Source organism: Vanacampus margaritifer, chromosome 5 (genome assembly GCF_051991255.1).
Source record: "Vanacampus margaritifer isolate UIUO_Vmar chromosome 5, RoL_Vmar_1.0, whole genome shotgun sequence".
Taxonomy (NCBI): Eukaryota; Metazoa; Chordata; class Actinopteri; order Syngnathiformes; family Syngnathidae; genus Vanacampus; species Vanacampus margaritifer.
In genome coordinates, this window is record NC_135436.1 from 26,484,099 (window position 1) to 26,495,466 (window position 11,368).

The 11,368-nt window shown below is 38.0% G+C and overlaps 1 protein-coding gene across 7 annotated transcripts in view; it reads left to right on the forward strand.

Annotated features, from left to right (window-relative positions):
• LOC144051824 (cyclin-dependent kinase-like 1) overlaps positions 1-10,792 on the forward strand; it is a 37,694-nt gene extending 26,902 nt beyond the window's left edge. For 2 of the 7 annotated variants that reach the window (XM_077565294.1, XM_077565293.1), the window contains exons 4-13: positions 3,347-3,479; positions 4,504-4,692; positions 4,893-5,014; positions 7,054-7,126; positions 7,399-7,489; positions 8,582-8,782; positions 8,859-8,941; positions 9,019-9,075; positions 9,321-9,476; positions 10,008-10,792. In XM_077565294.1, coding sequence (XP_077421420.1) covers positions 3,347-3,479; positions 4,504-4,692; positions 4,893-5,014; positions 7,054-7,126; positions 7,399-7,489; positions 8,582-8,782; positions 8,859-8,941; positions 9,019-9,075; positions 9,321-9,476; positions 10,008-10,103 — 1,201 coding nt within the window. In that variant the 3' untranslated portion in view covers positions 10,104-10,792. Of the gene's footprint in view, positions 1-3,281; positions 3,480-4,503; positions 4,693-4,892; positions 5,015-7,053; positions 7,127-7,398; positions 7,490-8,581; positions 8,783-8,858; positions 8,942-9,018; positions 9,076-9,320; positions 9,477-10,007 lie in introns of all 7 variants that reach the window. The other 5 variants (XM_077565298.1, XM_077565297.1, XM_077565296.1 and 2 more) reach the window with 4 other exon arrangements.
• The last annotated feature ends 576 nt before the right edge of the window (positions 10,793-11,368 follow it).

Sequence of the window (11,368 nt, forward strand, 5' to 3'; positions counted from 1 at the left end):
ATGGTTGGCATTGGCATTGGCATTGGCATTGGCATTGGCATTGGCATTGGCATGGGCTGTAACCCCCACGCTTGGTTTGACTGACATGTCAACAAGCTATGTACAGCGCCGGCGTCTCAATGACTGACCACCACATTTACCCGGTGTCTGTGAAAGTCCAACGTCTGCCAGGCCAGAAAGCCTAACGGCCTGATCTAAAAGTGGAGAGATAAAAAGGCTGGGCCTGATGGTGCTCTCTTGTTGGTACTGCTACTGGTAGTAGGTTCGGTTAGGTTAGGTTAGGTAAGCACTAAGCAGGGCAGATGAGTGGTTAAGTTAGGTTAGGTAGTAAGACAGGTGGGTAGGTAGGTAGTTAGGTAGTAGCTAGTTAAGTTTGGTAGGTGGGTCGTTAGGTTAGGTTTGGTAGCTTTGGTATGTAAGTTAGGTTATGTGGTTAGGTCGGGAGGTAGGTAGGTAGGTATTTAAGTTGGTTGGGTTAGGTTAGGTTAAGTTTATTTCGGTTTAGTAAGTATGTTATGCTAAGTAGGTTTGTAAGTTAGCTTGGTAGGTAGGTTAGGTAGTTCAGGTTAGGATCGGTAGGCAGATAGGTTTGATTAGGTTAGGTAGGTTAGGTTAGAAATATACATACTTTCTAATTCTCAAGGAAAATTCCAGAGAGTAGGTAGGTTGCTTCATTAGGCTATAGCAAAGAAGTGAAGAAAAAAAAAAGGTTATAGGTATAGCTTGATCAGGTTAAGTAAGTAAGTAACAGGTTTGTGGGTTAGATAATGTATATATATGTATATATATATATATATATATATATATATGTATATATATATATATATATATATATATATATATAGGTTGGGTTAGGATCATTTTGTTTAGTTACGTAAGTAGATTGTTTAGGTGTTTGCTATGTAGGTAGATTAGGTACATGAGGTAGGTTAGGTTGAGTGAAAGAGTTTATTTCTCAATCTCAAGGGAAATTTTAGAAGGTATGTCGGAAAGTTGGTTAGGTTGTAGGTAGTTCAGTGATGTTGAATTAAGTTAGGTAAATTAGTACTTTTAATTAAATTGGGGTAGGTTTGTAGGTAATTTGGTCAATTCATCCCAAATAAATTTATTCTATCCAGTAGCAGCAATCACAGTTAAAGAAAATCCCAAACGTAACACAACAAATGTAATTTAAAAGACAAACATTTAGTGATAATAAAACTAACAGCTAATAACATGGAAATGCAATTGTGAAAGTGAAAAATAATGAAAAGTTGACATACAAATCCACAAAAAGTAGCCAAGGTAAACTCTGCAATAATCATGCCAGGACAGTTGGTGGTGGGACAAAATATTCAGATTGTTATTATTCGCTCACACTTAAGTCTTGTATCGACACACCAACATCAGATACATATTCATATTTGCACTTACAATATACTGTTACTGTACATACAGCTGATGTATCGAATGTAGCTTTTGCAATGCTTATCGTATAATTGCTGTATCACTGGCAATAAATGTGATACATATATTCAAGTAACGATGCAATTGGCACTTACCAAATGTGACTTTGCAAAGACACACTTCTATTCATTTAGAATTTGACGTAGGTTTTCCTCCTACAAAACGAAGAAACAAACCACTTTTATCCCTTTGAGTTGTAAATGAGCCATAAACGTAACCAGTGAGGATTTTGTTCAGTGATTCATCAAGGAAGCAGAGCAACTCAATCGACTTTGAAGGACATACAGTTTACTACATTGCCATCTGCCACTGTTTGATGTGGCACTTTTTGAGGCAAGGCTGGTCTGGCGGCCTTTTCCCATGAGTGTCGCTTGTCATCTCTCCGCTGTAAAGAATGAGCCATTCATCAGACTCTGACACTGAATGGGTGTCTTTAATAGCAGGAGAGGCCAGACAAAATCCCCTAAAACATCCACTTTAACACAAACAGAAAGACAAAGATGAGACATAACATTTCCACTGAGTCAACAGATGATGTGTGACAGTACACAAAATAATCGCAGTTCCCATCGAAAGCATGTGTTATAATATAACAACATATTGTGATTATTATTAAATAATAGTCACACATGACTGTCACGAATGTTAGTTTACTTTGAAAAAATAAATAAAATAAAATCTTGTCTAACTGATGTCCATGATCGATTAATTCAATTCAAATATGCCCCCCCCCCCCAAAAAAAAAAAAAACACACACACACACACACACACAACCCCCACTGTAGTATCTGTTACGTGGTTTTAAGTTAATAAATTAATGTGTGTGTTTTTATGTGGTAATATACTGCCCCCTGGTGGAAAGTCAGACAGCAACCGACTGTTTAAATGTGCAGGATTTAGCACATACACGACTATGTAACATATTCTACTAATTAGGAAAATAAAAACAGATTTCCTGCACACAATAAAACTCAATAATGAGGAAAATAAAAAACACAATTTTAAATCAAATTCAGAGGTGTACATACAATGTTCTATAACGGTTTTTGAACTTTTTACACTGAGTATCCATCAAACACAAGATAAAGGTTTTATTCCTAAAAATAATTTTAAAAAATCATTTAATATTGTTAAGCAAGTGCATTTGAACACTAACACTGCCTTTCAATATTTAAAATGTATTGTAAGTTAAATAAAATATTTACCTAAATACAACTATAAAAACGAAGTCTGTTCTAATAATAAATATAAACGTATGAAATGTTAAATACAACTGAACTTAATGTGACTTTTTGTGGGTCATTAAAGGGACCCTGTACCACACTTTGATAACAATGTACAATATTTTGAATTTTTTTATTTTTTTTATACAGTTGTCGCCTGTCACCCTGGTGACAATAACTGATTCAGAGAAGAAATTAATTATTTTTTAAAATACATTTTTTAGTTCCCGAGTATACGTAACACAGCAATAGCAAAGTATGACAAATAAAAAATGTCATTAAAAAAAACTGGACCATTTATGGTTGAGCTCGACAAATCAAATGATATGACGGAACCAAAAAATAAGATAAATAGATTATATTATGTTAAAATGAGATGCCGAAATTGTCCTCCAATTTTGGAATCACTTATAGTTAAAAAATAAAATTAAAAAAATAACAGAATTTTATATAGCATTTAACAATAGAAACGAACAACAACAATGACTAATATTCCTAAAACAATGTTTTTGAAGCTCTCGTCTCATTGAAGCTGTCTCCATGGTTACCGCGCAACTAGCGACGTGAATGGCACTTTTACGCCGCTAATCGCGCTTTACGCGTTGTTTCTAGGAAGCAGCCCCCAAACGTCGTCCATTTGTTTGCCACTTTTTGTGTTTATGTTGACGACGACCAAGAAAACGTACTCAAGTATTTGCCCGTGGGACGCACGAGCGAGAGGCGGACGGAGCAGAGAGAGACAGCCGTGCACGGCTCATCTCACTCCGGGAGGCATTTTGGAAGACTGTCGGTGGTCCATGCGGTGGACAGGTGAGACTTGTATGTTGGCCATTTGTGCATTTTTGAGGCGTTATAGCTTTGTTAATGCAGATGTCATGAAAGGGTGGAGATTTTTTCTTTCTGATCCTGTTCGTCAGCTCTTTATGTTAACATGTTACTCAATGGTTCTATACCGTGATCACTTTTGGCCAATTGAAACCCATGAAAACTTTTTTATTTTTTAAGTGTTCGATGGATTCTCGAATATTTTTCAACAAGCACCACCTAAAAAATGCTTGCAAAAAAATGCAAAGTATATTTAATATTATTGTAAGACAATGCAAGTGTATGCAGTTTGAACAGCACTGCACTTTAATATAGTGAGAAAACAGTATTTGAAATAATGATTCAATCTTTGCTCATATAATTTGTTTCAATGCCTAAATATTTTGAAAAAAAATACTGTTGTTAAAAGTTGAATCTAATTGAATATAAATGTACTGTACTGGATTAAAAATGCTTAAATTCATTAAATTAAAAATTAATAAATAAATATATTTCAGCCTGTGCATTGTGCAAACAAACAATAACTTCTGCACAGTAAATTCTGTGGAGTAAATTTGCTTCTATTTAGAGTGGGACTAAATTAACTCAGTTTTAGAGAAATATCTACACTTGGAAGAGAGTAAAATAAAGAATTGAAAAAATAAAAATAAAAGTCACTCAAGGGTTGAAGAACAGCCGATCTACTTTCTGAGCCACGCAGCTTCTGCTGTGTGTTAGCATATCGCTCACGTCAGCTGGAATCTTCCTAACTCAAACATCGTTTTTGGTCTCTTCCTCCTCCCAAGCTGAAGGTCGTGATTGTTCCTCAACCCTTGAGCGACTATTATTTTTCAATTCTTAATTTTTACTCTCTTTAAAGTGTAAATATTACTCTAAAACTGAGTCAAATTTACTCTAAATACATTCAAATTTACTCTACAGTGTGTTAATGATAAAAAGCGATTCTGTATTCATATTCGTTTTTTAGTATAACTTATTAAAAACGTAACTTTTTTTTTTCTTTTTCCAGCTGTTATCCAGTCACTGCCCGATGGAGAAATACGAGAAACTGGCCAAAATTGGAGAAGGTTCCTATGGCGTGGTGTTCAAGTGCAGAAACAGAGACACTGACCAAATCGTCGCCATCAAGAAATTTGTGGAATCGGAAGACGATCCCATGATTAAGAAAATTGCGCTGAGGGAAATTCGCATGCTAAAGGTGAGCAGATGATGAGATACAACATAACGTACTGTAGGCGGCGCTGTTTTTCAATGACGTAACATACAGTTGTACACCGAAATTAAACTGCTGTACGATGAACTTTTGCCACCTTCTCGGGGAAGATGTACAGTAGGTCAAGCTCACGTAGATGAAATTGTTCCTCATGGTTGACGCTGCATCCTCTGCTTGTCCCGCAGCAGCTGAAACACGTCAATCTGGTCAACCTGCTGGAAGTGTTCCGCAGGAAACGACGCCTCCACCTGGTCTTTGAGTTCTGCGAGCAGACGGTCCTCAATGAACTGGAAAAACACCCTCGAGGGTGAGTGACGTGCTCCAGTCGGGAATTCTGAAATTAAGACGCCTGGTTGAAGCTTACTTTCAAATAAAATAGAAATAGTCCGTCAACGATAGTTAAAACACTTGTTTTGACAAACTCTCGACTCTTGTTTTCCTTCTGATATATGTTTTTTAATGCTTACTAAATACTAGGGGTGTGCCAAAAAATCTATTCTCATTTAGTACGATTCAGAATCGATTTTAAATGTCCCCAAATCGATTTTATTTAAATTATTTTATACTGTCTTGCCTTTGTCTGTGCGCCTTTATTTGGAGCGCTGTTCATGTTGTACACGGTTTGGCCACTGAGGGGCAGTGTGGTTCCATGCAGTCTAATACACTGTTAAGTTGTAGCCACATTAGATAGTAGAAAGAAAAAAATCACGATCAAGGTATTCCAATAAAAAAAAATAAAATTCAGCGTGGAGCCGTTCTTTTGAGTGATAAAAGTGCCGCGAGTAGCGAGCTTATTAGCATTAGCGAGTCAGACTGGAGTAGATCATTACAATTCCTTGCACATCTATAGATTGAAGCAGAAATCATTGTCAATCAAATCATTTTGAATTAAAAAAAATCGTTCCCAATCGAAAATCGATTCGCAGACCCAAAAATCTGAATCGTGAGACATTCAAAGATTCCCACCCCTACTAAATACATATGTCGTTCGTGTGTTATAGATTTTTTTTTTTACTACGTTACGTTAATTGGCCAAAAGCTAAAGTGGGCAGGAGTAATGATACAACATTATCATTTTTTACAAATAATTATGTAAGGCCCCAATTTGAGACCAATTGAAATAGAAAGTACAGCCTCTGCTAAGTAATGAAGGTCAGTGGTTGGCTCAATGTTTGCAATGTATACTCGTTGCGTGTGCGTGGAAACCTGCTTATGTAATCTAACGTCACACAAAAGTCAGCTGTTTCTGGCCGTCCGACCTTTTTTTCCCCTACGAGGCCACGCGGCAGAAACCGTAGCCGCCCTTGGTAACAAAGGACTGGCGATCAACGGCGCTTCCTCTTTTCAAATTGAGTAGGTTGATTGTGATTCCCAACCAGCGCTGCCATGAGGAGTGATGTTGGATACCGATTTCCTTTCATATCCGATGTTGCTGGTATCGGCGATACCCATCCGATACAGATACTTTTGTGCAAGGTGCTTGAAGAGCAGAAATAGCCCCCTGCAAAAGTATTATACTGAAGAAATTTGGGTTTCAGTTCATAATTCCATCTTTTATTTTATGGTACTTTCATCTAGATGTGTACTTAACTCATTCACTGCCATTGACGGCTATAGACGTCAAAAATTCATTTGAGCTATTTCTATTTGTTTAACTTTTTTTTCTTTCCACTTTTTACAAGAGTATGAAGACCTAGAAAAAAATATTGTACATTTAGAACAGATATAAAATGTGTGATTAATCGTGAGGTAACTATTGAAGTCATGCGATTAATTACAATTAAAAAAATTAACCGCCTGACGCGATTTAAAAAAAAAAAGATTATTAAAAATTAGGGGCGTCAGGTGATTAAAATGTATTTAATTAATCGCATGACTTCACTAGTTAACTCTTGATTAATTGCAAATTTTATATCTGTTCTAAATGTACAATAAAAAAAATTATAGGTTTTCATACTCTTGTTAACAAAAGTGGAAAAAAAAAGTTTAACTAATAGAAATAGTTCAAAGAAATTTTTGACGTCCATAGCCGTCAATGGCAGTGAATGAGTTAACAATGCAAGACTTCTGTTTGAAGCCACCCACTTTCTAAGTTTAGCAAAACTATTGGGACGGACATTATTAAGTTATCTTAAAGTGAATAACATTTTATATTTGGTGGCTTAACCCTTACTTGTAATATGTGTATCGAGCCTGTGACCCACTGACTTACCCAGACTTTTGCATTCTTTAATTCAGAATTTTTTCCAGGCCTTTATTTATCTATTTATTTTTACCCCTGATGAAATCCTTGAAGATTGGGGGAAACATTCCCGTTCACATTCCTCGTGTTGTCTCCTCCCACAGTGTTCCAGAGGCTCAGCTGAAGAGCATCGTGTGGCAGACGCTGCAGGCCGTCAACTTCTGCCACAAGCACAACGTCAGTAGACTTAACAAAGAATCCACCAAATGTCTTGCGCCGTGCATTTCTAGACACAATCCCGAACGCAGCTCTTCTATTTGATGTTGTTTCATTGCTTATTGATAGAGATGGGAGTAGTCACATATCTATGTATGAGCAATTGAAGTCTGACTCAAGTCATGTGACTCCAGTCCCCCACCTCAGGTCTTTAGCCAGTAAGTGTATAAATAGCGCAGCGCGGTGTTGAGTATCAGCCTTAACATGAGACGCGTGTTGTGTTTGTGTCGCAGTGCATCCACCGCGACGTCAAGCCCGAGAACATCCTCCTCACCAAGACGGGCGTCATCAAATTGTGCGACTTTGGCTTCGCTCGCATTCTGAGTAGGTCCATTGTGCGTGTGTGGCCTTTACCTGCATTTACAGACTCTTAATGACTTATTCAGCAGCGCCTCCTCACTTTCAATGCTTCACCCCGAGTCAATTAGTGCGACCCTGTGAGCCGTGTGGACCGTTGACCCTTCCTGTGTTGGGTTTCCGCGTTGTGTTACCGTACGAGCTGTCAGGGGGCCTTGTAATCCCTCCACAATGTTGTCTTATTTATTGCTCACGTTGAACATAAGACCCTGTCAAACCCTCTGTCAAAGCAGGCTTTTTCCTGTAGGAATGGAGAAATAGGAAAATGACCCCCACGTACCACCCCCCCTAGTTTTGTCAGGTAACAGACTTAAGGTATTCTCATAAGTAAAACAGTATTGTAGCTTCTACCACGTACAGTGTGTAGAATGTAGTGCCATCTAGTGGTGAAATCATAGAATTCAATGACAGCGAGCAAGAACGAGCTGGAGTGGCTAACAAGAGCAGCTAGCAAGAACGAGCTGGAGTGGCTAACAAGAGCAGCTAGCAAGAACGAGCTGGAGCGGCTAATAAGAGCAGCTAGCGGGAGAAGCTAACAAAAGCTAGCGAGAGCAAAGCAGAGAGAGACAAGCCCGCTTCACGGGATTCAGCGAAGAACCACCCACGGTCTCCCGCTAGCGACCAATTGGGTCCGACACAAGCTGCGGCTACCACCAGAGGCTAACTACGTTTGTAAAGTTCTTTTCCTTTGGGTATCTGTAGCAGAAAGATGGCTTTTGTAGTATAATTAGTGATTACTAGGCCTACGATTATATATATATATAAAAATGTTTATCACATATGTTAATTTTTTTTTGTGCATATTATTGAGATCAATCGTGGGCTTTTTAAATGGATGGATTATTTCACCCCCCCCCCCCCCAAAAAAAAAATTAAATGTCGTCATCCGCCCTGCCCCCACCTCCAATTTAATTACATTTTAATCTAATTTAAATTTAGTTTATTTCATTAAATTAAATAATTGATGATTAAATTAAATTAAATTAAATTAGTCTTGTTAAAAATTTGAATGTGTACCGAATGTGGTTTTGTATGTCTTGCATGTTCTTGTGTGCTCAGCGGGCCCAGAGGACGACTACACGGACTACGTGGCGACCCGCTGGTACCGGGCTCCCGAGCTGCTGGTCGGGGACACTCAGTACGGCCCCCCCGTGGACGTGTGGGCGCTGGGGTGCGTCTTCGCCGAGCTGCTCAGCGGCAATCCGCTCTGGCCCGGGAAGTCCGACGTGGACCAGCTCTACCTCATTCGCAAAACTCTCGGTACACCGCCGACCGTGCCGTAAAGATTCCACATGTGAGACTGTGGAATTGGTCCATGATTCTTCCGTCGTTGCAGGGGACCTCATCCCTCGACACCAGCAGGTGTTCAGGTCCAACGTTTTTTTCAGCGGAGTCAGTATTCCCGAACCTGACACCACGGTGTGATTCATATCTGCACCTTTGTTTCTCCATATTTGAAGGAGTGCTGATGTTATGGCGCTTGTTCTTATGAATAGGAAACTCTGGAAAAGCGATTCTGTGGCGCATCACCCCTCGCTCTTCAAGTCATGAAGGTATGTACACATTTTCCGCACATCCTGGCCACACATTCACACTCAAATTGACATCTGTGGACAATCACAAGTCTTCAATGAACCCAATGCATTACTGATTACGAGCCAATCTTCCGCAACATACAAAGCTAGTCTTTCAGTCGAGATTTGTCACTTCAACGTACTTCCTTGACACCAATTACTGTTCTAAATCTCTTATTTTTTGGTCTCTCGGAAAACGGTTGGATGGATGTATTTGTGCGTAGTCGTGCGTGGTGATGGATCCCTCGCTCAGGCTGTCGTGCGAGGAGCTGCTGGCGTTACCCTACATCCACGAGGGAGGTGGTTCCGGTTGGGCCCGCGATGGGGAACAGCGCCCCACGAGACGCCATGACAAAGGTCCCCGTCGCAGACAAATGGGGGTGAGTGGGGCGAGCGAGGGTTCTCAAAACTTTTTGGGGCTAGAGAGGAAACCCCATTGACTTAATACTAAATTAAATTAAACATAATTACAATGTGTACCTGTAAACGCCATAGGAATTTGTTATCATAACACAATATATTTTTTTCATCAACTTGTGAATTTTGTATATATATATATTTTTTTTTTTTTGGAAAAATTGAATGTTATAAAAATGAAGGCATTTTTTTTTCTTTTTTTCTTTTAAGGACCTAAATGCCATAGGAATTTAAAAGTTACCAGTTAACAAAATAAACTAAAGTTGTAATATTACAATCAGTAGAATAAAAAGTTTAAATGAAAATTTAGTTGTATTTTTTTTTTAATCCCATACACAGCTACATACGCACTTTTAAAAAAAATGATACAAAGTATTGCAAATAATTTGAGAGCTAAAGTGTACACCTAGCTACATAAGGCAGCTGAAATTTAGTTGTAAAAAAGCCAAGAAATGACACTTTTACACTGATCCAATTTCTACTTGTGTGTCTAGGCTCAATACCTGCCACAGTTAACAAACAGCAACATGTCGCCGGCGCCGGATGTCAAGAAGCCGGCGAAGCACAAGTATCACCTGCCTAACATTTAGCCAATAACCAGCAGCCATCTTCCTCCTCTTCTTCTTCTTCTTCTTCTTCATGTGGAAGTGACACTCCAGTTTGCTAACAACGATGACACCAAGCTGTAGATCTGAGAATCGTGACAGTGGTACGTTGACTTCATTTTAACGTAGGCCTACTAGTAAGTTTCGGATACACTTCCCCTCAAAATAAGTGAAAAAAAATCCTCTCCATGATATATTTTTTTGTACAATACAGTGCTTTTTTTCCTTTATTAAAACATAGCAAAAAGGATGGTAGCGTTTTTGGGGCTTAAACCGATTAATGGAATTTCAATTAATGTCAGTTGCGACACCTGATTTAATATCAAGTCAAGGTACCACTGTATTTTCTTGTGGTGCTTTCAGGGACTGCACCTGAAACCAGCTAAATGTACATTCAGCGTTCACAATCACAATGAACACTTGCATGTATATTAAGTCTTCAAGTTTGCAATAATGTCATATATTTTTACTACAATATTTAATCCAATCATTAAGCTTAGTAAAAAAAAAAAAAAAAAAGTGTATTTTTTTTATGCACTAACTGGATATTACAAACTATGGCATCATTAATGTTACCAATGAGTCAAGCTTATGTAGTTTTAATAAAACCTGCCACGATGCGATGTTGATGTCTCACTATTGTCCATAATCATAAAGTAATCATTCAATAGTCACAGAGATTTCTCGCTTATTTTCATTGTTTCTTGTAATGTGTTTTAGTATCAAAAGAAGAGACGGTCTTATATATTGTAATATTCATATCAGTATATTAGAAATGTAAAATTTGTAAATTGCTATTGTGTGACATTACGTAGATCACTACAATAATTTCACAGTGGCGTTTAAATTGACCGGCAAAATTTATATAGTTTATAATTGTATATGTCAAAAACACATTGGTTTGTTTTATCCGCATTTATCTCATCTATTGTATTTACAGTTTTAACTGTGGTTGTTTGACTATTTAAACAAAGTAAGTTACGCCACTAACAATGCACTTATGTAGTATGTAACAGGAAATGTGTTTTTTTCATCATTCATTTCGAGTTGTGACGGCAAATGCATGCACTTTAGTGTTTGAGTCACTTGACTTTGAAATATTCCTTCAAAAAAAAGTACGGTAAGTCGTTTGAAGGGAAGTCATGTCAGGGTAGTCTGAAAAGTTGCTAAACCTAGCAACAAATGTGCTAAATTGGTATCAATGCATTCAAATAGCAAAATACACACACTCAATAATTTGCTAAATGAAA